The sequence below is a fragment of the Hypanus sabinus genome, chromosome 31, assembly GCF_030144855.1.
Source record: "Hypanus sabinus isolate sHypSab1 chromosome 31, sHypSab1.hap1, whole genome shotgun sequence".
NCBI classification, from domain to species: domain Eukaryota; kingdom Metazoa; phylum Chordata; class Chondrichthyes; order Myliobatiformes; family Dasyatidae; genus Hypanus; species Hypanus sabinus.
Window position 1 is genome coordinate 247,841 of NC_082736.1, and position 27,978 is coordinate 275,818.

The 27,978-nt window shown below is 52.5% G+C and overlaps 1 protein-coding gene across 1 annotated transcript in view; it reads right to left on the reverse strand.

Annotated features, from left to right (window-relative positions):
* The window catches only part of atg2a (autophagy related 2A), a 464,956-nt gene that overhangs the window by 59,458 nt on the left and 377,520 nt on the right, over positions 1-27,978 (reverse strand). Inside the window, exons 29-31 of the mRNA XM_059954818.1 lie at positions 25,292-25,418; positions 16,912-17,117; positions 7,316-7,545 (exon numbers count right to left, since the gene is read on the reverse strand). Of these exons, the coding sequence (XP_059810801.1) occupies positions 7,316-7,545; positions 16,912-17,117; positions 25,292-25,418 (563 nt within the window). The remainder of the gene's footprint in view (positions 1-7,315; positions 7,546-16,911; positions 17,118-25,291; positions 25,419-27,978) is intronic.

Here is a 27,978-nt window from a genome sequence, read left to right on the forward strand (position 1 = left end):
CCAGGCAATGAACCGAGGGGGGTTGGCGGAGGGATTGCATCATCCCAACCTGATTGACATCCGAGACCTTGTGAGTCAGGATAAAAGAAGGTCTGGGGAACAGCCCCTCAGACGCACCAGAAGAAATGCTAGAACTCCTGTAACAGCGTAATAGCGCAAGCCGGTGGAAAAGCGTCCTTTTCCATTTGCCTCGGAATTGGTGGGCCTTTACTACGGAAGCACGGCTTTAGCTAACCACAAAGGGGAAATCAGCCCCCAACGATTCTCGAAGGATTGACATCATAAAAGGAATGGGCAAGTTAAACCTCCGTCTTTCTCTCCACCCAAAAAGCTGCAGCTTGAGTGAACTTGAGTGACTTTTAAATTTCCATCGGACAATACATTATCCCCTAGACAATGACAGAGCTATTTCTTAGTGATTATTATTATACCCGCGCTTTTAGATTTAGTATTGATGATGTATATTATCTGTATGTTTGCACTGATATTATTTTTATGTATTTTTATCAATAAATACTGTTAAAATAGTACCATAAGGCTTCAACGGACCTCTCTATCTTTGCTGGTAAGTGACCCAGTTACGGGGTACGTAACACTCTTGATTCACGGACCCTGGGGAAAAGACAAGTGTATTTACCCTACCTCTGCCCCCTCATCATCTTAAACACCTCTATATCACCTCCCAGTCTCCTGTACTCTGGGAAATAAAGTTCCAGCCGCTCACCCTCCCCCGAGTCCTGGGAACGTCCTCGTAAATCTTTTCTGCCCTCTGTCCAGCTCAATGGCGTCTTCACTGCATCACTGTAGCGGGAATCGATGACAGCTCAGGGCGTCGGATTCAGAGTTCAATTCCAACCCCATCCGTATGGTGTTGCTACGCTCTCCCTGGGACCGCGTGGGTTCCCCCAGACAGTCCAGAGACGTACCAGAAAGGAGGTGTATTGGTCCTGTGATTAAGTGGACGGTGAGGCTCAAACAGCCTGAAGGGCCTGTTCCGTGACGTGCCTCGAACTTTCCCACAGCAGGGCGACCAAAGCTAAAGGCAAAATTTCAACATCGCCAAAAATGCTCAAAATTTCAATTTGTCACCGAACAGGCAAACACAATATTTTTATGAAGTCTTTTTTAAACTTTCAGCAAAAAATCAAGGGCTGTCAGTTGTTCACTGTGAAAGTCCTACCTAGGGTTCTTCATCAACATCATGTGCCGTGTCATATGACATCATCGTCACGTGCCGTGTTGTATGACATGATCGTCATGTGCTGCATCGTAGGACGTGATCATCACGTGCCGTGTCGTGTGACATGATCATCACGTGGTGTGTCGTGTGACATGGGTATTATGTGCCGTGTCGTGTGACGTGATCGTCACGTGGTGTGTCGTGTGACATGGGTATTATGTGCCGTGTCGTGTGACGTGATCGTCACGTGCCGTGTCGTGTGACATGATCATCACGTGGTGTGTCGTATGACGTGATCGTCACGTGCCGTGTCGTGTGACATGGGCATTATGTGCCGTGTCGTATGATGTGATCGTCACGCGCCGTGTCGTGTGAGGTGATCGTCACGTGCCGTGTCGTGTGACATGGGCATTATGTGCCGTGTCGTGTGACGTGATCGTCACGTGCCGTGTCGTGTGACATGGGCATTATGTGCCGTGTCGTGTGACGTGATTGTCACGTGCCGTGTGACGTGATCGTCACGCGCCGTGTCGTGTGACGTGATCGTCACGTGCCGTGTCGTGTGACATGGGCATTATGTGTCGTGTGAGGTGATCGTCACGTGCCGTGTCGTGTGACATGGGCATTATGTGTCGTGTGAGGTGATCGTCACGTGCCGTGTCGTGTGAGGTGATCGTCACACGCCGTGTCATGTGAGGTGATCGTCACGCGCCGTGTCGTGTGAGGTGATCGTCACGCGCCGTGTCGTGTGAGGTGATCGTCACGCGCCGTGTCGTGTGAGGTGATCGTCACGCGCCGTGTCGTGTGAGGTGATCGTCACGTGGTGTGTCGTGTGAGGTGATCGTCACGTGGTGTGTCGTGTGAGGTGATCGTCACGTGGTGTGTCGTGTGAGGTGATCGTCACGCGCCGTGTCGTGTGAGGTGATCGTCACGTGGTGTGTCGTGTGACGTGATCGTCACGTGCCGTGTCGTGTGACATGGGCATTATGTGCCGTGTCGTGTGACGTGATCGTCACGTGCCGTGTCGTGTGACATGGGCATTATGTGCCGTGTCGTGTGAGGTGATTGTCACGTGGTGTGTCGTGTGAGGTGATTGTCACGTGGTGTGTCGTGTGACGTGATCGTCACGTGCCGTGTCGTGTGACATGGGCATTATGTGCCGTGTCGTGTGACGTGATCGTCACGTGCCGTGTCGTGTGACATGGGCATTATGTGCCGTGTCGTGTGAGGTGATCGTCACGTGCCGTGTCGTGTGAGGTGATCGTCACGTGCCGTGTCGTGTGACATGGGCATTATGGTCTTTCTATGGCTATGTTTGCTCTTGGTAACTGTTTCTACAGAAGGTTTGCCATTGCCTTCTTCTGGGCAGTGATTTTACAAGACGGGTGACCCCAGCTGTTAACAATACTCTTCATTTATCAAAAGTCTTGAATTTGGACCTACAACCGAACTTACTTTCAGCAATTTTTACGATCACTCCACCGGAAGCAGAATTTATTCCTGTTTCCGCCGAATGGATGATAGCTTTTACACTTTACTGCCGAGAAGAGTGTAGGCGGACTCCAATCCACCTACAGGGTTTTATTAGCTTACCTCCGTTATGTCCCGCCTAAGTTCAGAGAAAATAATAAGTTGGACATTTGATACATCCTCTAAAGTTGGGGAAACCTGGCGACCTTTCATTCAATATTTTCATATGACTTGATTTATTGCTCTTCCAGTTACCTTCTCGAAACTTTGGATTTGATCAGAAAGTTTCTCTTTTTACTTGCTTTCACTCTCAGTATGGGCTGCCCAGTCCCTTTTTTTCTCTTTCTCTCTTTTCTTTGTTTTTTTGTTTAGTGAATTTTCTTATGTATGTAAAAAATGATAAAAGTTGCTTTATCTTTTTTCTTCTTTTCATGGAATGATAACAGTAGAATTGATTATCTTATTTTTCATTCTATACTATTAGATTGATACTATGTATGATCTTGACAATGTTTATTTTACCTTTTATATGAATTGTTATTGATATAGATATTTGAGATAATTCTCCTCTTGTTTATATATATATGTACTTTTTTAATTAATAAAAAGATTGATAAAGAAAGAATACTCTTCAGAGATTGTCTGCCTGGCGACAGTGGTCGCATAATCAGGACTTGTGATCTGCACCGGCTGCTCGTACGACCGTCCACTACCTGCTCCCACGGGTTCACCTCACCCTGATCGGGGGCTAAACAGGAACTACACCTTGCCCGAGGGAGACCTGCAGGCTAACGGAGGGAAGGAGCCCCTCACACCTCCTTTGGTAGAGACACATCTCCACCTCGCCCGAGGGAGACCTGCAGGCCGGCGGAGGGAAGGAGCCCCTCACACCTCCTCTGGTAGAGAGGTGTCTCCACCTCGCCCGAGGGAGACCTGCAGGCCGGCGGAGGGAAGGAGCCCCTCACACCTCCTCTGGTAGAGAAGTGTCTCCGCCTTGCCCGAGGGTGACCTGCAGGCCGGCGGGGGGGAAGGAGCCCCTGACACCTCCTCTGGTAGAGAGGTGTCTCCGCCTTGCCCGAGGGAGACCTGCAGGCTAACGGAGGGAAGGAGCCCCTCACACCTCCTCTGGTAGAGAGGTGTCTCCGCCTTGCCCGAAGGAGACCTGCAGGCCGGCGGGGGGGAAGGAGCCCCTCACACCTCCTCTGGTAGAGAGGTGTCTCCACCTCGCCCGAGGGTGACCTGCAGGCTAACGGGGGGAAGGAGCCCCTGACACCTCCTCTGGTAGAGACACATCACCTCGCCCAAGGGTGACCTGCAGGCTAACGGAGGGAAGGAGCCCCTGACACCTCCTCTGGTAGAGAGGTGTCTCCGCCTTGCCCGAGGGTGACCTGCAGGCCGGCGGGGGGAAGGAGCCCCTCACACCTCCTCTGGTAGAGACACATCTCCACCTCGCCCGAGGGTGACCTGCAGGCTAACGGAGGGAAGGAGCCCCTCACACCTCCTCTGGTAGTGAGGTGTCTCCGCCTCGCCCGAGGGTGACCTGCAGGCTAACGGGGGGAAGGAGCTCCTCACACCTCCTCTGGTAGAGCCACATCTCCACCTCGCCCGAGGGTGACCTGCAGGCTAACGGAGGGAAGGAGCCCCTGACACCTCCTCTGGTAGAGAGGTGTCTCCGCCTCGCCCGAGGGTGACCCGCAGGCCGGCGGAGGGAAGGAGCCCCTCACACCTCCTCTGGTAGAGACACATCTCCACCTCGCCCGAGGGTGACCCGCAGGCCGGCGGAGGGAAGGAGCCCCTCACACCTCCTCTGGTAGAGACACATCTCCACCTCGCCCGAGGGTGACCTGCAGGCCGGCGGAGGGAAGGAGCCCCTCACACCTCCTCTGGTAGAGACACATCTCCGCCTCGCCCGAGGGTGACCTGCAGGCCGGCGGAGGGAAGGAGCCCCTCACATCTCCTCTGGTAGGGACACATCTCCACCTCGCCCGAGGGTGACCTGCAGGCCGGTGGGGGGGAAGGAGCCCCTCACACCTCCTCTGGTAGAGAGGTGTCTCCGCCTCGCCCGAGGGTGACCCGCAGGCCGGCGGAGGGAAGGAGCCCCTCACACCTCCTCTGGTAGAGACACATCTCCACCTCGCCCGAGGGTGACCTGCAGGCTAACAGGGGGAAGGAGCTCCTCACACCTCCTTTGGTAGAGACACATCTCCACCTCGCCCGAGGGTGACCTGCAGGCTAACGGAGGGAAGGAGCCCCTCACACCTCCTCTGGTCGAGTGACATTGCCTTCCTCCCCCCCCTGCATCTGGTTTGATTTTTCAAAATGCAACAGCTTGCACTTATCCGAATTAAACTGCATTTGCTAATCCTTGGCCCACTTCCCCAGACAATCAAGATCCAGCTGTGATGCTTAATAATGCTCCTCACTGCCTACGACACAAACTTACTTTGGTGTAGTCCTCACTGGCCACAATGCCTTTTAACAAAGCAGTTTTCATTCAGTGAAACTCTCCGGGGAGTGTTGACCAAGCAGAAAGCTAGCCCCCGAGGGGTAAATGTCGAGGCCAGTGAGGCAGAGCCTGAGGAACGTCTCAGAGAAGAATTTAAAGAGATCAGCAAGGATTGAGCTGCGGGCAGCCCAGAAGAGTCACCACGAATGTAACATGGTCAATAACTCATTTACCCTAACAGGACGTCTTGGGAATTTATTCACAATATCTATAAATACCACACGCCCATCGCCCCTTCCGCCCAGTTACACCCATGTGACCAATTAACCTACGAACTGGTACGTTTTTGGAGGATGGGGGGAACGGAAGCACTCAGAGGAAATCCACGTAGTGACAGGGAAAGGTACAAAGACAGTGGAGGGAATCGAACATGGATCTTGCAGCAGGCTGCCGTAAAGTGTTACAACCACAGCGTTGCTGCCGAGAGAGAGAGGCAGGCGCAAGATGGGTGAGGGATCCCAGCTCTTTGGGTGTCTGTTCTGTGTCCAGGAGGACGGGAACGAGGAGAGTACGGATCTCAGACAGCTGTGGTTCTGGAGGGAGGAGGTCACGCATTCATGGAAATCTTGGAATAGACGGATAACGAAGATGAGAAATGTAGGATTAATGTTGGCATTCACTTCGAGAGGGCAAGAATACAAAAGCAAGGCTGTGATGCTGAGGCTTCACGAGGCGTTGGTCAGACCGCACGCGGGGTACTGTGAGAGGTTTCAAGGCCGCTCACCTAAGAAACAACGTGCTGGCATTGCAGGGGTCCAGAGCAGACTGACAAGAACAATCCTGAGGATGCAAAGATTACCGTATCTGGAGTGTTTGATGGCTCTGGGCTGGCATGTGAAGAGTGCGGAAAAATGAGGGCAGATCTCACTGAAACCAAATGAATGCTGAAAGGCCCAGATAGAGTGGATGTGGAGAGGATGTTTCCTATAGTGGGGGGAGTCTAGGACCAGAGGACACAGATAGAGTGGATGTGGAGAGGATGTTTCCTGTAGTTGGGGGGGGGGTCTAGGACCAGAGGACACAGATAGAGTGGATGTGGAGAGGATGTTTCCTAAAGTGGGGGAGTCTAGGACCAGAGGACACAGATAGAGTGGATGTGGAGAGGATGTTTCCTATAGTGGGGGAGTCTAGGACCAGAGGACACAGATAGAGTGGATGTGGAGAGGATGTTTCCTATAGTGGGGGAGTCTAGGACCAGAGGACACAGATAGAGTGGATGTGGAGAGGATGTTTCCTATAGTGGGGGGGGGGGTCTAGGACCAGAGGACACAGATAGAGTGGATGTGGAGAGGATGTTTCCTAAAGTGGGGGAGTCTAGGACCAGAGGACACAGATAGAGTGGATGTGGAGAGGATGTTTCCTATAGTGGGGGGGGGGGGGGGGTCTAGGACCAGAGGACACAGATAGAGTGGATGTGGAGAGGATGTTTCCTAAAGTGGGGGAGTCTAGGACCAGAGGACACAGATAGAGTGGATGTGGAGAGGATGTTTCCTATAGTGGGGGGGGGGGTCTAGGACCAGAGGACACAGATAGAGTGGATGTGGAGAGGATGTTTCCTATAGTGGGGGAGTCTAGGACCAGAGGACACAGATAGAGTGGACGTGGAGAGGATGTTTCCTATAGTGGGGGAGTCTAGGATCAGAGAACACAGATAGAGTGGACGTGGAGAGGATGTTTCCTATAGTGGGGGGGTCTAGGACCAGTGGACACAGATAGAGTGGATGTGGAGAGGATGTTTCCTATAGTGGGGGAGTCTAGGACCAGAGGACACAGATAGAGTGGATGTGGAGAGGATGTTTCCTATAGTGGGGGAGTCTAGGACCAGAGGACAGAGATGAGAAGGAATCCTTTTAGCCAAAGGGTGGTGAATCTATGGAATTAATTTCCTCAGATGGCTGTAGAGGCCAAGTCAGTGGGTATATTTATGTTGATAGGCTCTTGAATGGGGTTGAGAAGGGTAATAAATCAGCCACGAAGAAATGGGCCGAACAGCCTAATGCTGCTCCTGTGTCTCCTGAGGTGCACTGTGGAGGATGAAGAGAGACTGAAGTTGGAAAGAGTGGATGTTATCAGGCAGCTTGCACAATTATGGAAGTGTGGATAGGAGAAGCAGCTCCTCACGAGCAGCAGTCCAAACCCTCGGCTCCCTCCGTGCCTACCTGGGTGAATGCGAGTGAAAGGAAGATGGGCGGAGTGAGCCGAAGTCCTTCCCTCCGTACAGATGCCAGACCACGGAGATTTCCCTCAGCATGATCCGGGTGTCGGGGACGGGGAACCGGGACGGGGCCTTCAGCAGGTCTGTGCTGCCTATGGGCCGGGAGAAGTAACCGTCCTTGATCACGATGGTTTCGTCCGTCAGCTTGGAGACAACCGGCTCTCCGTCTTTGGGCTAGAAAGAGAGTGATTAACTGGGTAAAAATGTGCTGGAAAACCCACAGAGAGAGATTCTGACAGACACACACAGATACAGTCACATACAGATTAATATACGTCACAAACACACAGTGATTCTGACAGACACACACAGATACAGTCACATACAGATTAATATACGTCACAAACACACACAGTGATTCTGACAGACACAGTCACATACAGATTAATATACGTCACAAACACACAGTGATTCTGACAGACACACACAGATACAGTCACATACAGATTAATATACTTCACAAACACACAGTGATTCTGACAGATACAGTCACATACAGATTAATATACGTCACAAACACACACAGTGATTCTGACAGACACACACAGATACAGTCACATACAGATTAATATACGTCACAAACACACAGTGATTCTGACAGACACACACAGATACAGTCACATACAGATTAATATACGTCACAAACACACACAGTGATTCTGACAGACACACACAGATAAATAAACACCACACACACACACACACACACACACACACACATATATATAGGTTGAGTTAAGAAATGGCAAGGGTAAAAGGACCCTAATGGCAGTTGTATACAGGCCTCCAAACAGCAGCGGGGACGTGGATTACAAATTACAGCAGGAGATAGAAAAGGCATGTCAGAAGGGCAATGTCATGATAATCACTGGGGATTCTAACATGAAAGTAGATTGGGAAAACCAGGCCAGTACTGGACCTCAAGAGAGAATTTGTAGTATGTCTAAGCTTTTTAGAACAGCTTGCTGTTGACCCCACTTGGGGATTGGCTGTTCTGAATTGGGTGTTGTGCAATGATCCGGAGGTGATAAGAGAGTTAATGTTAAGGAACCCTCGGCAACAGTGATCACAATAAGATGGAGTTCACTTTGAAATTTGAGAAGGAGAAACTCAATTCCAATGTGTCAATATTTCAGTGGAGTAAAGGAAATCACAATGGCATGAGAGGGGAACTGGCCGAGGTTGACTGGAAAGGGACAGGAGCAGGAAGGACGGCAGAGCAGCAGTGGATGGAGTTTCTGTGAAAAATGAGGGAAGTGCAAGACAGACATATTTCAAATAGGAAGAAACGTTCAGATGCAAGGACACTACCGTGGCTGACGAGTGAAGTCAGAGTCAAAATTAAAGCAAAAAGGAGGGCATACAAGTGAGTCAAAGATAGTGGGAACACAGAGGATTGGGAAGCTTTTAACAACTTGCAGAAGAAAGTCATTAGGAAGGAAAAGATGAATTATGAAAGGAAGCTGGCCACTAATATCAAAGAAGATACTAAAAGCTTTTTAAAGTATATAAAAGTAAAACAGAGTGGGGGGTAGATACAGGACCAATACTAAATGATGCTGGAGATATTGTAATGAGAGATGCAGAGTTGGCAGAGGAACTGAATGTGTATCTTGTATCAGTCTTCACAGTGGAAGACATCTGCAGTATACCCGACATTCAAGAGCGTCAGGGAAGTGAAGTTTGTGCAGTGACAATTACGACTGAGAAGGTGCTCAGGAATCTTAATGGTCTGAGGGTGGATAAATCTCCTGGACCTGATGGAATGCACCCTCGGGCTCTAAAGGAAGTAACTGGAGAGATTGCAGAGGCATTAACGATTATCTTTCAAGTATCAATAGATTCTGGCATTGTACCAGATGACTGGAAAATTGCAAATGTTACTCCACTATTTAAGGAGGGTAGGAGGCAGCAGAAAGGAAACTATAGACCTGATAGCCTGGCATCAGTGGTTGGGAAGTTGTTGGAATCGATTGTTAAGGATGATATTACCAAGTACCTGGAGGCACATGACAAGACAGGCCAAAGCCAGCATGGTTTCCTGAAAGGAAAATCCTGCCTGAGAAACCTACTGCAATTCTTTGAGGAAATTACAAGCAGGGTAGACAAAGGAGATGCAGTAGACATGGTGTACATGGATTTTCAGAAGGCCTATGACAAGCTGCCACATGTGAGGCTGCAGAGCCCATGGAAGTTACTGGCATGGGTGGAGCATTGGCTGGACGGCAGAAAACAGAGAGTGGGAATAAAGGGATCCTATTCTGGCTGGCTGCCGGTTACCGTGGAGTTCCACAGGGGTCAGTGTTGGGACTGCTGCTTCTTACGATGTATGTCAATGATTGGGGCTATGGGATTAATGGATTTGTGGCCAAATTTGCCGATGATACAAAGATAAATGGAGGAGCAGGTACCGTTGAGGAAACGGGGAGCCTGCAGAGAGACTTAGATAGTTTAGGGGAATGCTCAAAGAAGTGGCAAATGAAATACCACTTGAAAAGTGTATGGTCATGCACTTTGGTGGAAGAAATAGACGGGTGGGCTATTATTTAGATAGGGAGAGAATTCAAAATGCAGAGCAGCAAAGGGTCTTGGGAGTCCTTGTGCAGGAGTGTTGTGTGTAGTTTTGGGCTCCTTATTTTAAGAAGGATATACTGAACAGACATTGGAGAGGGTTCAGAGAAGATTCACGAGAGTGATTCCAGGAATGAAAGGGTTACCGTATGAGGAATGTCTGGCAGCTCTTGGGCTGTACTCCCTGGAGTTCAGGAGAATGAGGAGTGATCTCATAGAAACATTCCGAATGTTAAAAGGCCGGAACACATAAGATATGGCAAGGTTATTTCCCATGGTAGGGGAGTCTAGTACAAGAGGGCACAACTTCAGGATTGAAGGACATCCTTTTAGAACTGAGATGCGGAGAAATTACTTTAGTCAGAGGGTGGTAAATCTGTGGAATTTGTTGCCACGAGCGGCTGTGGAGGCCAAGTCATTGGGTGCATTTAAGGTAGAGATAGATAGGTTCTTGATTAGCCAGGGCATGAGAGGGTATGGGGAGAAGGCAGGGGAGTGGGAATGACTGTTTCAGCCCATGAGTGAATATGGAGCAGACTTGATGGGCTGAATGGCCTGAGTCTGCTCCTTTACCTTATGGTCTTGTACAGATCTCAGACGCACACACATGCAATGGTCTGCAGAGGAAAAGACCGCACCCAGTCCATCAGACACACAACAACCAAAATGAAGGATCTTTGCCAGACTTCCAGAAACGGCCCTTCACACCAACTCATCCGTGCTCACCAAGATGCCTCCCTCAGAGGGCAGGTTCCTTCTCACCATCCCATGCATGTGGCTTCCTCAATATCCTTTCCTTACAGCTGTCTACACCACTTACTGTGGTAGTCCGGCCCATATACCCTGCACCCTCGAGAGGCCAGCTCATTGGGTGAATTTAAGGCAGAGCTCGTTAGGTTCTTGATTGGACATGGTGGCAAAGGTTACGGGGAGAAGGCTGAGGAACGGGGTTGAGGGGGAAACAGGAACAGCCATGACTGAATGCTGGAGCAGATGGGCCAAATGGCCTAATTCTGCTCCGATGTCTTATGGTCTGTGCTCTTTAAATCTACCTCACTCACCTGAAACGTGTGTCCACCAATTTAAAATTATTATTAGTCCTTATTTTCTTTAACTATGTCTGTCTGCTTGTCTTTGGCACACCGGTTTGCGCAGTCTATCATTCATTCTATTGTGGTGGTAAGACTTACTGAGTATGCCTGCAAGAAAATGAATCTGGGGCTGTAGATACTGACAAATGTACTTGGATTATGAATTTATTTTTGAGCTTCAGATTCCTTGACCCTGGGGTAAAGACTGTGACCATTCATTTTACCTGTGCCCCTCATGATATTATTACCCTCTCTGAGGCCTTCCCTGCCCCTTTCACTCCAGGGAAAGCAACTCTCCTTCCAACACAAACTCTCCAGTCCCAGCAACATCCACATGAAGCTTTTCAGCCCCTCCAGTTTAATGACATCTGCTGATAGCTGAGCCACCAGAACACTCCACATGCTGTCTAACCAATCAATGCCTGTTCAAACTCTTGTACCAGCGGCCTGACTGACGAACGTCCACGTGTCAAATGTCTTCGTCCTCGCCCCCTCTGCCTCTATCGCCACTCACAGTGACTAACGTACTTGTACACCAGGGTCTCCCTGTTCTGAAACACTCCCCAGGACCCAGACGGTCACCAGTATCTCCTCCCCAGTCGTACCCGGTAAAATGGCCACTGAGAGTTTAAGATTATGAGAGGGATGGATGAAGCAGCCATCATCATCAAAGACCCCACCCGCCCTGGAGATTCTCTCTTCTCCCTCCCACCCCGCCCTATCGGGCAGAAGATGAAAAGTCTTAAAAAATGAGTCCACTAGGCTGAAGGAGAGCTTCCACTCTGTTGCTAATAGACTCTCATACGTTAAAGATTAACTCTCAATCAGGAGTCAATGGCGCCTGACGGCGACTCCTTTGAAACCAACTCTACTTCCATCTGTAATATTTCTATTTTCCCCTTTCAGGGTTCTGTTGAAAGCCCTGCCCTGGAGTTACACGCTGACTCGGTTCTTTGAGGGAATGGGACCCGCTCTCGGGGTTTCACGACTGGCCGTTGTTCAATATACCAAGGACTCGGCCCAAGAGATTAGCCCGCTTTCGGAGGCCCGGGATCTCGTGGCTCTGGAGACGGGCGGACTCGAGGTCGGTGTCTCCGCAGGAATCCGGTGTGTCGTGGGAGACGGAAGATCGAAAGCGGGCTGCTGGCTGAGCACCCAGAGACCCGAGTTCTTCGGGCACAGAACCCTGAAAACGCAGCACAACAGACTTCTAACATCGTAAATCAGTGAGTTGTTTGTTATGTCTCCCCTCTCGCTGTGAAACAGAGACAACTCTTTTTAGGGAGAGAGAGAGCCCGTGGTATGTTGAATTACCAGGTGAACGAGTAGTCCTCGGGGTAGTGCAAGTCTGTGTCTTTATTGATGCTTTGCTGCACACTCGAGTGGACAGTGCTGGTGGGGGGGGGGATCGTTGCTTTGCTGCTGCTGCTGTGTGGGAGGGGGAGCTGGGAGGGGCTTTGGTTTCTAACATTGACCTGTCATTTATTCTTTGGGGCTCTCCTCTGTTTTCATGGATGTTTGTGAAGAAAAAGGATTTCAGGATGTATATTGTAGACATTTCTCTTTGAACCCTTGAATGCACCTCGTCGTGGTCCGTGCACTGTATTTGCCTGCCTGCACTGCACTCTCTCAGTAACTGTAGCACTCTATTCCTGTGTATATGCAACCATCTGTCTGCAGGGCAAACAAACTGAAGCTCATCAATAAACCAATGACCTGCCTTCGTCACCTGGGCTGATAGGTTCCTTAAGGTTGTCACAGTGGTGGGAGGGAGGGGAGGGAGCGAGGATTAGCCCCTCCAATGGAGTCTGGCTCAGACAGCCTCTGACAACCCAGTCCAGCTCCTGTCTTTCACTGTGCCCAGTGACAGGAGACGGGGCAAAGGTGGGTTACTGTGGCCTTAAAGCCAGTCACTTCGGGCAGACGGGGCTCGTCAGTCGAGGAGAAGGAAAACCCCGATCTCGGGCCCCCCGCTCTTGGTGAAGGCTTCCAGAGTAAACCCGGAGGAGAGATCCAGGGATGGAGTCCTATGTTGAGACTGGCAACTCCTGACACCAGATTGTCTGGGTCTCTACGGTTCCTTTGGATTCGTCAGCTGAGTGGGGAGGGGGAGGGAGGCTGCTGCATGGCCACCAGCTCGCTCTGCACATCGTACTGCCCTGGACAGCTGGGACACAGCACCGATGGCCAGATAGAAGCGGAGAGGGTGCAGACAGCTCTAGAGGATGTTGGTTAGGCTGCAGTGCGAGTTCTGAAGGCAGGACGTGGGTGGCTGCACAGTTCACCTGCAGAGTTTCCGGTGTTTGATTTTTTTTTATCTCAGCTTTCGAGGACCTGCAGTTTTTTTCAGATTTTTGTTGGCCAGGATGTTGCCTGGGACAGAGTTTCAGTGAAGGAGGGACTGAGGAGGGTCACAGATTAGATCTACACAGAGTGTAATGGAGAAACTTCCCCCTGTTGTAAAGGTGTTTAAAGCCACAGGGTGTTAGCTACAGGGCAGGGGTACAGAGAAACGGGCATCCATAAGACATAGGAGCAGAGTCAGGCCATTCAGCCCATTGTCTCTTTTCAGCCATTCCATCATGGCTGATTGATTATCCCTCCCGACTCCATTCTCCTGCCTTCCCTCTGTAACCTTTCAACACCCTGACTAATCATCGACCTCCACTTTAAATGGCACTACGAAGGGGGGGGATGCAAACAGGAAATCCATCAGGGCTGCCACAGAGTGACGGCTATAGATCAAGAGGTGTGACCTGTGCACCCGTGGTGTTGGGACACAAGCTGGGGCTTGATCAACTCCGGCTGGGTTGCCTGAGCCAGGGCGTCTGATGTTAAAGGACCCAAAACACCCGACGGCCGGGTTAAATCACTGATGGTGTGTCCCAGTGCGTCTCAGCATCAATAGCTTGACCCGCAGGGCCGTTTGAAAATCCAGACAGATCGCCATCTGGCTCACTCGTCCGGAACGTGAGCCGAGGCCAGCCTCTGGAAGATCAGGGTCACGGCTGGGTTCACAGCTTGAGTGCCGACGTACTTTCAGCCCACTGCAGTCACTGGCAACTACCGTGCAGCATAAAAACATAACAGTACACATACACATCGCTCGGGTGCATAGAACTGTAGTAATTTTATGTACTGCACCATTCATGACATGTGAGTGATGAGAAATCCGATTCTGATCTGGGTCTGAGAGTGGGAAGGGGAGGGGGCAGGGAGAGGGGAATCATGGTTGGGAAAAGGGGAGGGAGTTCAGGGAGTTGGGTGCTGTTATAGGACGGGACATCCAGGGTTCTGATCTCGGGATTGCTTCCTGTGCCACGTGCTAGAGAGGCCAGAACGAGGAAGATCTTACAGTTTAACACGTGGCTGAGGAGTTGGTGTAGGAAGGAGGGCGTAACATTTTTTGACCTCTTCCAGGGAAGGTGGGACCTGCACAGAGGGGACTGTTTGCATCTGAACTGGAGGGGACCAATATCCAGGTGGGTAGGTTTGCTAGTGCTGCATGGGGGGGGGGGGGGGTTGGGGAGGAGTTTAAACTAGACCTACAGGTGGACGGGAACCAGAGTGTCAGAACAGTTAGTGGAAAGTTGTGGCGACAGACGCTGCTAAGGCCTCAGACAAAGTCAGGGATTGAAAGGGTGAGCACGGTGTGACTGGTGCCCTGAGCTGTGTCTATTTCAATGCAGGAAGTATCGTAGGAAAGGCAGCTGAGCTCAGGGGATGGACCAACACCTGGAATTATGATGTTGTAGCCATTAGTGAGATGGTTCCCTGGTGGCTCGGTATTCCAGGTTCCACAGTTTGAGATGCCGCAGAGTGGGAGAGATTAGAGGGGGAGGGGTGGCGTTACTCATCAGGGAATATGTCACGGCAATGCTCAGTCCGGACAGACGGCAGAACTCGTCTAGTGGGCGGAACTGAGGAATAAGGAAGATATCACAATGTTAATGGGGCTATATTACACACCACCCAACCGTTCACAGGATCACACCTGTAGAGGTCGCAGACTGCTGTAAGAGACATAAGATTGTTACAGCAGGCGATTTTAACTTTCCACATACTGACTGTAAAAGAACCAGATGGGACAGAGTTTGTCAGATGTGTTCAGGAAAGTTTCGGTGATCCGTATGTAAAAGCCCCAATGAGAGAGAGTGACCTCCCATTAGGGAGTCGGACAAGGCAGGTGACAGAAATTTGAGGAAGAGATCACTTTGCATCTAGTGATCATCATGCCATTAAGTTAAAGGTAAACTTACAGGTCTGGTCCTCGTGTCGAGTTGGAGAAAGGCCAGTTTTGATGGTATCAGAAAGGCTCTGGCAAGTGAGGATTAGGACAGGCTGTTTTCTGGTGTGCTTGCCAAGTGGGAGGCCTTCAAAGCTGAAATCTTGGGAGTGTGCATGTGCTCATCAAAATAAAAGCAGTAAAGCTGACAGGTTTTCAAGAGATATTCAGGCCCTGGTCGGTGGTCGCCCCTCTGACCGGAGGCCTCTGACTAGTGGAGTGCCACAGGGACCAGTGCCGGGTCCGTTGTTGTTTGTCATCTATATCAATGATCTGGATGACAATGTGGTCAACTGGATCAGCAAATTCATGGATTACACCAAGACTGGGGACGTACTGTACAGCACGGAAGAGCGTCAATGCTCGTAGTGGGATCTGGACCAGCTAAAAAACTGGCAGATGGAATTTAATGCGGACAAATCTGAGGTGTTGTACTTCGGCGGGTCTCACACAGTGAACGGTCGGACACTAAGGAGAGCGGTAGAATTGAGGGATCTGGGAATACAGGTCTATAATTCACTGAAAGTGGCATCACAGGTAGAGAATGTCATAAAGAAATCTTTTGACACATTAGCTTTCATAAATCAAAGAATTAAGTACAGGAGACAGGATGTTATGTTGAAGTATAAGACGTTGGTGAGGCCTAATTTGGAGTATTGTGTACAGTTTGCTCATCTACCTACATGAAAGATATAAATAAGATTGAAAGAGAACTTTTCAAGGATGCTGCCTGGTCTGGAGGGATGAGTTATAAGGAAAGATTGAACCGGTTACGACTTTATTCCTTGGAATGTAGAAGATTGAGAGGAGATTTGAAACAGGTATACGGAATTATGAGGGGTATAGATAAGGTTTTTTATAGATAAACAGGCTTTTTCCACTGAGGTTGGGTGGGACTACAACTAGAGGTCATGGGTTAAGGGTGAAAGGTGAAAAGTTTAAGGGGAACATGAGGGGAAACTCCTTCATTCAGAAGGTCGTGCAAGTGAGGAATGAGCTGCCAGCTCAAGTGGAGGATGTAAGCTCGATTTCAACGTTTTAGAGAAGTTTGGATCGGGACAGGGATGGGAGGGGTATGATCTGGTTGCAGGCTGTTGGGAGTAGGTAGTTTAAATAGTTTGGCACAGATCAGGTGGGCTGAAAGGCCTCTTATGTGCTGTAGTTTTGTATGACTCTAAGGGAGAGGGGAGGGAGTGGGAAGTACCAGAGAGAGACATTGTGTAATGATCAATAAACCGATTGTTTGGAATCTAATGACCTTGCCTGGTGTCTCAGGGCTGGGCGTGTCTGCACCGGTGCCACCAACACCACCTCCCTCGTTCCCCTGACCTGACACTCCTTCTCTGCCCCCTGTGCCACTCCCCTCCCACGGAGTCCCACCCTTGCCATTCCCAACGTCCTCTGCTGCCACCAGATTTACAACCTCGCTCTCCACTCCACATTGACAAGTGCAGTACTGTGCAAAAGTCCTATTTATTGATATGTGCCTGAGACTTCTGCGCAGTACGGCTCAGTCTCTGCGCTACCATGGAGGCCCTTTGATCCATGCTGAGTAAGTGCCCCAGTCGGCGAGTTGCTTTCGGCCGTGCTCACCGGAATGCCCATGCCCGGCGCATCCAGGATGCAGAAGTCATCGTTGTCAGTGGAGTCACTGCCCGCCTCGCTTCCTTCGCTGGGGAACACGTCCAGCCGATCGGCCATCGGGGGCAGCTTTGCCGCAGGCTTGTCCTGGTTGTTCTCACCCGGGAAGAGATAGACGGACACGGGGGAGTCCTGGCGGAGTAACGGCATCCCACCTGCTGACGGGAGAAGGGCGCAGTCACAGTCACAGTAGCAGCCAACTAGAGTCCGAACTAAACTAATCCCTTCTGCCGACACAAAGTCCATATCCCTCCATTCCCTGCACATTCATGTGTCTCTCTCGTATCTGCTTCCACCACTCACCTCCTGGTTCACTCAAAAAAGCACAGCTCCTTTAAACATTCCTCCTCTCACACACTTTCTGGTGTGAGACGTTTGCACTCTGGGAGAAAGGTAATGGCTCCCACAGTATCTACACGCCTCGCAATCTGATAAGTCTCCATCGTGTCTCCCCTCAGAGAAAACAACCCAGCCCCCCCTTTCAGCTCATATCCTGCATCCTGGGAAGCTAGGAGCAGATGCATCTCTGAATCTCAGAGTCTCATTATCCCTGCTCCTCCAACTGATCGCATCCCTGCTCTCTCTCTTAATCATTCTGCAACGTCCCTGCTAGAGGCTGCGATTGATCCAGCATTCCCTGTGAGAAAAAGTCTTTCCGACCCGAACAGGCACAGGGTGTTCGAATGGGGGAGGGGGGGGATATGAACAGGCACACACCGACACATCCTCAGGATGTTCCCACGGGGGGGGGGGGATATGAACAGGCACACACCAACACATCCTCAGGATGTTCCCGTGGGGGGGGATATGAACAGGCACACACCAACACATCCTCAGGATGTTCCCATGGGGGGGGGGGGATATGAACAGGCACACACCGACACATCCTCAGGATGTTCCCACGGGGGGGGGGGGATATGAACAGGCACACACCAACACATCCTCAGGATGTTCCCGTGGGGGGGGATATGAACAGGCACACACCAACACATCCTCAGGATGTTCCCATGGGGGGGGGGGATATGAACAGGCACACACCAACACATCCTCAGGATGTTCCCATGGGGGGGGGGATATGAACAGGCACACACCAACACATCCTCAGGATGTTCCCGTGGGGGGGGGGATATGAACAGGCACACACCAACACATCCTCAGGATGTTCCCATGGGGAGAGGAGGGCATATGAACAGGCAGACACCAACACATCCTCAGGATGTTCCCATGGGGAGAGGGGAGCATATGAACAGGCAGACACCAACACATCCTCAGGATGTTCCCATGGGGAGAGGGGGGCATATGAACAGGCAGACACCAACACATCCTCAGGATGTTCCCATGGGGGGGAGGATATGAACAGGCACACACCAACACATCCTCAGGATGTTCCCATGGGGGGGGGGATATGAACAGGCAGACACCAACACATCCTCAGGATGTTCCCATGGGGGGGGGGTATGAACAGGCACACACCAACACATCCTCAGGATGTTCCCATGGGGGGGGGATATGAACAGGCACACACCAACACATCCTCAGGATGTTCCCGTGGGGGGGGGGATATGAACAGGCACACACCAACACATCCTCAGGATGTTCCCGTGGGGGGAGGATATGAACAGGCACACACCAACACATCCTCAGGATGTTCCCATGGGAGGGGGATATGAACAGGCACACACCAACACATCCTCAGGATGTTCCCATGGGGGGGGGGTATGAACAGGCACACATCAACACATCCTCAGGATGTTCCCATGGGGGGGGGGATATGAACAGGCACAAACCAACACATCCTCAGGATGTTCCCATGGGGGGGGGGATATGAACAGGCACACACCAACACATCCTCAGGATGTTCCCATGGGGGGGGGGGATATGAACAGGCACACAACAACACATCCTCAGGAAGTTCCCATGGGGGGGGGGGATATGAACAGGCACACACCAACACATCCTCAGGATGTTCCCATGGGGGGGGGATATGAACAGGCACACACCAACACATCCTCAGGATGTTCCCATGGGGGGGGGATATGAACAGGCACACACCAACACATCCTCAGGATGTTCCCATGGGGGGGGGATATGAACAGGCACACACCAACACATCCTCAGGATGTTCCCATGGGGGGGGGGGATATGAACAGGCACACACCAACACATCCTCAGGATGTTCCCATGGGGGGGGGGGATACGAACAGGCACACACCAACACATCCTCAGGATGTTCCCATGGGAGGGGGGGGATATGAACAGGCACACACCAACACATCCTCAGGATGTTCCCATGGGGGGGGGGGATATGAACAGGCACACACCAACACATCCTCAGGATGTTCCCATGGGGGGGGGGAATATGAACAGGCACACACCAACACATCCTCAGGATGTTCCCATGGGGAGGGGGGATATGAACAGGCACACACCAACACATCCTCAGGATGTTCCCATGGGGGGGAGGATATGAACAGGCACACACCAACACATCCTCAGGATGTTCCCATGGGGGGGGGGATATGAACAGGCACACACCAACACATCCTCAGGATGTTCCCATGGGGGGGGGGATATGAACAGGCACACACCAACACATCCTCAGGATGTTCCCATGGGGAGAGGGGGGCATATGAACAGGCAGACACCAACACATCCTCAGGATGTTCCCATGGGGGGGAGGATATGAACAGGCACACACCAACACATCCTCAGGATGTTCCCATGGGGGGGGGGAGATATGAACAGGCACACACCAACACATCCTCAGGATGTTCCCATGGGGGGGGGGAATATGAACAGGCACACACCAACACATCCTCAGGATGTTCCCATGGGGAGGGGGGGGATATGAACAGGCACACACCAACACATCCTCAGGATGTTCCCATGGGGGGGGGAATATGAACAGGCACACACCAACACAACCTCAGGATGTTCCCATGGGGGGGGGGATATGAACAGGCACACACCAACACATCCTCAGGATGTTCCCATGGGGGGGGGGGATATGAACAGGCACACACCGACACATCCTCAGGATGTTCCCGTGGGGGAGAGGATATGAACAGGCACACACCGACACATCCTCAGGATGTTCCCATGGGGGGGGGGGGATATGAACAGGCACACACCAACACATCCTCAGGATGTTCCCATTGGGGGGGGGATATGAACAGGCACACACCAACACATCCTCAGGATGTTCCCATGGGGGGGGGATATGAACAGGCACACACCAACACATCCTCAGGATGTTCCCATGGGGGGGGGTATGAACAGGCACACACCAACACATCCTCAGGATGTTCCCATGGGGGGGGGGGAGGATATGAACAGGCACACACCAACACATCCTCAGGATGTTCCCATGGGGAGGGGGGATATGAACAGGCACACACCAACACATCCTCAGGATGTTCCCATGGGGGGGGGGATATGAACAGGCACACACCAACACATCCTCAGGATGTTCCCATGGGGGAGGATATGAACAGGCACACACCAACACATCCTCAGGATGTTCCCATGGGGGAGGATATGAACAGGCACACACCAACACATCCTCAGGATGTTCCCATGGGGGGGGGGATATGAACAGGCACACACCAACACATCCTCAGGATGTTCCCATGGGGGGGGGATATGAACAGGCACACACCAACACATCCTCAGGATGTTCCCATGGGGGGGGGATATGAACAGGCACATACCAACACATCCTCAGGATGTTCCCATGGGGGGGGGGATATGAACAGGCACACACCAACACATCCTCAGGATGTTCCCATGGGAGGCGGATATGAACAGGCACACACCGACACATCCTCAGGATGTTCCCATGGGGGGGGGGATATGAACAGGCACACACCAACACATCCTCAGGATGTTCCCATGGGAGGGGAATATGAACAGGCACACACCGACACATCCTCAGGATGTTCCCATGGGGGGGAGGATATGAACAGGCACACACCAACACATCCTCAGGATGTTCCCATGGGGGGGGGGGGATATGAACAGGCACACACCAACACATCCTCAGGATGTTCCCATGGGAGGCGGATATGAACAGGCACACACCAACACATCCTCAGGATGTTCCCATGGGGGGGAGGATATGAACAGGCACACACCAATACATCCTCAGGATGTTCCCATGGGGGGGGGGGGATATGAACAGGCACACACCGACACATCCTCAGGATGTTCCCGTGGGGGGGGGATATGAACAGGCACACACCAACACATCCTCAGGATGTTCCCGTGGGGGGGGATATGAACAGGCACACACCAACACATCCTCAGGATGTTCCCATGGTGGGGGGGGATATGAACAGGCACACACCAACACATCCTCAGGATGTTCCCATGGGGGGGGGGGATATGAACAGGCACACACCAACACATCCTCAGGATGTTCCCATGGGAGGGGAATATGAACAGGCACACACCGACACATCCTCAGGATGTTCCCATGGGGGGGAGGATATGAACAGGCACACACCAACACATCCTCAGGATGTTCCCATGGGGGGGGGGGGATATGAACAGGCACACACCAACACATCCTCAGGATGTTCCCATGGGAGGGGAATATGAACAGGCACACACCGACACATCCTCAGGATGTTCCCATGAGGGGGGAGATATGAACAGGCACACACCAACACATCCTCAGGATGTTCCCATGGGGGGGGGGATATGAACAGGCACACAACAACACATCCTCAGGATGTTCCCATGGGGGGGATATGAACAGGCAGACACCAACACATCCTCAGGATGTTCCCGTGGGGGGGATATGAACAGGCAGACACCAACACATCCTCAGGATGTTCCCATGGGGGGGGGGATATGAACAGGCACACACCAACACATCCTCAGGATGTTCCCATGGGGGGGGGGATATGAACAGGCACACACCAACACATCCTCAGGATGTTCCCATGGGGGGGGGGGGATATGAACAGGCACACACCAACACATCCTCAGGATGTTCCCATGGGGGGGGTATATGAACAGGCACACACCAACACATCCTCAGGATGTTCCCGTGGGGGGGATATGAACAGGCAGACACCAACACATCCTCAGGATGTTCCCATGGGGGGGGGGATATGAACAGGCACACACCAACACATCCTCAGGATGTTCCCATGGGGGGGGGGATATGAACAGGCACACACCAACACATCCTCAGGATGTTCCCATGGGGGGGGGGGGATATGAACAGGCACACACCAACACATCCTCAGGATGTTCCCATGGGGGGGGTATATGAACAGGCACACACCAACACATCCTCAGGATGTTCCCATGGGGGGGGGATATGAACAGGCACACACCAACACATCCTCAGGATGTTCCCGTGGGGGGGGGATATGAACCGGCACACACCAACACATCCTCAGGATGTTCCCGTGGGGGGGGATATGAACAGGCACACACCAACACATCCTCAGGATGTTCCCATGGGGGGGGGGATATGAACAGGCACACACCAACACATCCTCAGGATGTTCCCATGGGGAGGGGGGATATGAACAGGCACACACCAATACATCCTCAGGATGTTCCCATGGGGGGGGGGGATATGAACAGGCACACACCAACACATCCTCAGGATGTTCCCATGGGGGGGGGGGATATGAACAGGCACACACCAATACATCCTCAGGATGTTCCCATGGGGGGGGGATATGAACAGGCACACACCAACACATCCTCAGGATGTTCCCGTGGGAGGGATATGAACAGGCACACACCAACACATCCTCAGGATGTTCCCATGGGGGGGGGGGGATATGAACAGGCACACACCAACACATCCTCAGGATGTTCCCATGGGGGGGGTATATGAACAGGCACACACCAACACATCCTCAGGATGTTCCCGTGGGGAGGATATGAACAGGCACACACCAACACATCCTCAGGATGTTCCCGTGGGGGGGATAGCGATACAAGCCCTGTCAGGTCTCAATGAACAAACTCATGCTTCCTCTTTCTCTCTCACAATTCACTCATGGGACGTAGATGCTAGCACTTACTACCAGCCCCCTTTGCCCTCGACCAGGCAGCTAACAATGGGTCAGATTGGGTGGTCTGGGGTGTGTTGAGGCCAGTCGAGGTTAAGCATGGAAACTTGCGAAAACTAGAGGTGGGTTTTTAACCACAATCCAGTGGTTTCGTGCTCTTACTTCACATCAGCTTTCAGATTTGTACTTACACCCAGCAGCAGTGCTTTCGCCCAAACTTGTGCCTCGCAACCTGGTCTACAGCTTTGCTAACTCATTACCTCCATTTCATTAGTCTCTAACACTGACACAGTGCCTACAGAAAGTATTCACCCCCCTCGGAAGTTTTCACGTGTTATTGTTCTACAACATTGTACCACAGCGGATTTAATTTGGCCTTTTTGACACCGATCAACGGAAAGACTCTTGTGTCAAGGTGAAAACAGATCTCTACAAAGTGAACTATATTAATTAGAAATATAAATCACAAAGTATTTGATTGCATAATTAATCATCCCCTTCAAGTTAGTATTTAGTAGATGCACCTTTGGCAGCAATTACAGCCTTGAGTCTGTGTGGATAGGTCTCTATCAGCTTTGCACATCTGAACACTGCAGTTTTCCCCATTCTTCTTCACAAAACTGCTCACGCTCTGTCAGATTGCATGGGGATTGTGAGTGAACAGCCCTTTTCAAGTCCAGCCACAAATTCTCAATTGGATTGAGGTCCGGACTCTGACTTGGCCACTCCAGGACATTAACTTTGTTGTTTTTAAACTATTCCTGTGTAGTTTTGGCTTTGTGCCTGGGGTCATTGTCTTTCTGGAAAACAAATCTCCCAAATCGCAGGTCTCTTGCAGACTGCATCAGGTTTTCCTCCAGGATTTCCCTGTATTTTGCTGCATTCATTTTACCCTCTACCTTCACAAGCCTTCCAGGGCCTGTTGCAGTGAAGCATCCTCACAGCGTGATGCAGCCTCCACCGTGCTTCACGGTGGGGACCGTGTGTTTTTGATGCTGTGCAGTGTTTGGCTCACACCAATGTTTATTCTGATGGCCAGAAAGCTCGATTCTGGTTTCATCAGACGACAGAACCTTCTTCCAGCTGACTTCAGAGTCTCCCACATGCCTTCTGGCAAACTCCAGCTGAGGTTTCATGTGGGTTTTTTTCAACAGTGGCTTTCTCCCCGCCACTCTCCCATAAAGTGTGACTGGTGAAGCCCCCGGGCGACAGTTGTATGCGCAGTCTCTGCCATCTCAGCCACTGAAGCTTGTAACTCCTCCAGAGCTGTCGGTGGCCTCCCTCACTGGGTCCCTTCTTGCACGGTCACTCAGTGTTTGAGGACAGCCTGCTCCAGGCAGTTATACAGCTGTGACATATTCTTTCCATCTCTTGATGATTGACTTAACTGAACTCCAAGGAATATTCAGTGACTTGGAAATATTCTTTTATCTACCTCCTGATTTGTGCTTTTCAGTAACCTTTTCACGAGTTGCTTGGAGTGTTCTTCTGTCTTCATGGCGTAGTTTTTGCCGGGATACTGACTCACCAGCAGTTGGACCTTACAGATACAGGGGTCGTTTTACTTGACTGCGCACGGTGATCTCTGGAACCAATTGGCTGCACTAGTGGTGGTTTGGTGTGTCATATTAAACGGAGTGAATACTGATACAATCAGTTATTTTGAGATTTATATTTGTAATTAATTTAGATCACTCTGCAGAGATCTATTTTCACTTTGACACAAAAGAGTCTTTTCCAAATAAAATCCACTATGATCCAATGTTGTTAAACAATAAAACATGAAAACTTCCAAGGAGGTGTGAGAGTGAATACTTTTTATAGGCACTGCACATCCAGACACAAACCAACTCATTCCTATGTACTTGTCCACAAACGTATGCCCGTATGCACTGCCCGTCAGATACAAACTCATCCGCACTCTCCCCAGACGCGCAGCCCCCACGCGCCCTCCCCAGATGCACGACCTCCCCCACGCGCCCTCCCCAAACGCGCAGCCCCCCACGCGCCCTCCCCAGATGCACGACCCCCACGCGCCCTCCCCAGACGCGCAGCCCCCCACGCGCCCTCCCCAGATGCACGACCTCCCCCACGCGCCCTCCCCAGGCCTCACCCCAGATGTGCAGCCACCCTCCTCTCCCCCTCAGACACAACACACCCATCTGCCACCCTCACCTGCGTCCTCGCCCGCATTCCCATCCGCACCGTCAGATTAGCACTCAGGCCCGAGTACGAACACGCTGTCACGGCCGCGCTCTCCCCACGTGCTCAGACTGCGAGCCGGCCACACTCACCTGTCCCGTCAGCTGAGTCTCTGCGGCTCCGCTCGGTGTCGATCAGAGCGTCTGTCAGATCCCCCTGGTTGATCTCCGCCGTCTCCGCCGGGAACCGAGGGGGGAGGACCGGCGCTGACTCTGGCAACTGGAGGGGGTGGAGAGACAGGGTTAAAACCCATCTGATTGTTGCGGGCCCCTCCCATTCGACAGCCTGCACAGTTCTGCGTGGGGACTGTGTACAGGCCCAGGTATTATAGAAGACCACAGCACAGATCACAAAACAAAGGAGAAGCTGGCCATTTGGCCCATCGAGTCTGCTCCACCACTCCACCATGAGCTAAACTATTCACAGATACAGGCCCTTTGGCCCATTTAGTCTATTCTGAGTTGGCTCTCCCGTCACAACAGACTGTTCAGCAGCAAATGCATTTGAAGGGGTTCCTGTGTTTCGTGGCTGTCTGTGGGAAGACAAGCTTCAGGATTGTGTATGGCATACATACTTTGATAATAAACGTACTTCGAAGCTGGAATCTCAGCAGCCGAGGTGGAGATCCTGTATCTATATCAGCTGCCACAAAGCTGAGCTGTCGTCTCTCATCTCTCCTGCTTCCTTCCTCGCTACCCAGACTGCACTCACTACTCCAGGATGGACCCACTCCCTGCTTCTTTACAACGTAGAAGGCCATTCAGCCCATCATCTATCTTTGCTCACAAAACAACCCCATTTATCACTAAATTTCTACGGAACCACTCCCACCAAGAGCTGGTATGTAAGATTAGAAATGTGAACCCTCTCTCACCAAGCGTCCGACAGGCCGGACGCTGGGATGTACGGTCGGAAACGTGAACCTGCTCTCACCAAGTGTCCGACAGGCCGGACGCCGGGACGTACGGTCGGAAACGTGAACCCGCTCTCACCAAGCGCCCGACAGGCCGGACGCCGGTACGTACGGTCGGAAACTTGAACCCGCTCTCACCAAGTGCCTGACAGGCCGGACGCAGGGACGTACGGTCGGAAACGTGAACCCTCTCTCACCAAGCGGCCGGCAGGCCGGACGCCGGTACGTACGGTCGGAAACGTGAACCCGCTCTCACCAAGCGCCCGGCAGGCCGGACGCCGGTACGTACGGTCGGAAACGTGAACCCGCTCTCACCAAGCGCCCGACAGGCCGGATGCTGGTACGTACGGTCGGAAACGTGAACCTGCTCTCACCAAGCGTCCGACAGGCCGGACGCCGGTACGTACGGTCGGAAACGTGAACCCGCTCTCACCAAGCGCCTGACAGGCCAGACGCCGGTACGTACGGTCGGAAACTTGAACCCGCTCTCACCAAGCGTCCGACAGGCCGGACGCTGGGACGTACGGTCGGAAACGTGAACCCGCTCTCACCAAGCGCCCGGCAGGCCGGACGCCGGTACGTACGGTCGGAAACGTGAACCCGCTCTCACCAAGCGCCTGACAGGCCGGACGCCGGTACGTACGGTCGGAAACGTGAACCCGCTCTCACCAAGCGCCCGGCAGGCCGGACGCCGGTACGTACGGTCGGAAACGTGAACCCGCTCTCACCAAGCGCCTGACAGGCCGGACGCAGGGACGTACGGTCGGAAACGTGAACCCGCTCTCACCAAGCGCCTGACAGGCCGGACGCCGGTACGTACGGTCGGAAACGTGAACCCGCTCTCACCAAGCGCCTGACAGGCCGGACGCCGGTACGTACGGTCAGACACGTGAACCCGCTCTCACCAAGCGCCTGACAGGCCGGACGCCGGTACGTACGGTCGGAAACGTGAACCCGCTCTCACCAAGCGCCTGACAGGCCGGACGCCGGTACGTACGGTCAGACACGTGAACCCGCTCTCACCAAGCGTCCGACAGGCCGGACGCTGGGACGTACGGTCGGAAACGTGAACCCGCTCTCACCAAGCGCCCGGCAGGCCGGACGCTGGGACGTACGGTCGGAAACGTGAACCCGCTCTCACCAAGCGCCCGGCAGGCCGGACGCCGGTACGTACGGTCGGAAACGTGAACCCGCTCTCACCAAGCGCCCGACAGGCCGGACGCCGGTACGTACGGTCGGACACGTGAACCCGCTCTCACCAAGCGCCTGACAGGCCGGATGCTGGTACGTACGGTCGGACACGTGAACCCGCTCTCACCAAGCGCCCGACAGGCCGGACGCCGGTACGTACGGTCAGACACGTGAACCCGCTCTCACCAAGCGCCCGACAGGCCGGACGCCGGTACGTACGGTCGGAAACGTGAACCCGCTCTCACCAAGCGCCCGACAGGCCGGACGCTGGGACGTACGGTCGGAAACTTGAACCCGCTCTCACCAAGCGCCTGACAGGCCGGATGCTGGTACGTACGGTCGGAAACGTGAACCCGCTCTCACCAAGCGCCTGACAGGCCGGACGCCGGTACGTACGGTCAGACACGTGAACCCGCTCTCACCAAGCGCCCGACAGGCCGGACGCCGGTACGTACGGTCAGACACGTGAACCCGCTCTCACCAAGCGCCTGACAGGCCGGATGCTGGTACGTACGGTCGGACACGTGAACCCGCTCTCACCAAGCGCCCGACAGGCCGGACGCCGGTACGTACGGTCGGAAACGTGAACCCGCTCTCACCAAGCGCCCGACAGGCCGGATGCTGGTACGTACGGTCGGAAACGTGAACCCGCTCTCACCAAGCGCCTGACAGGCC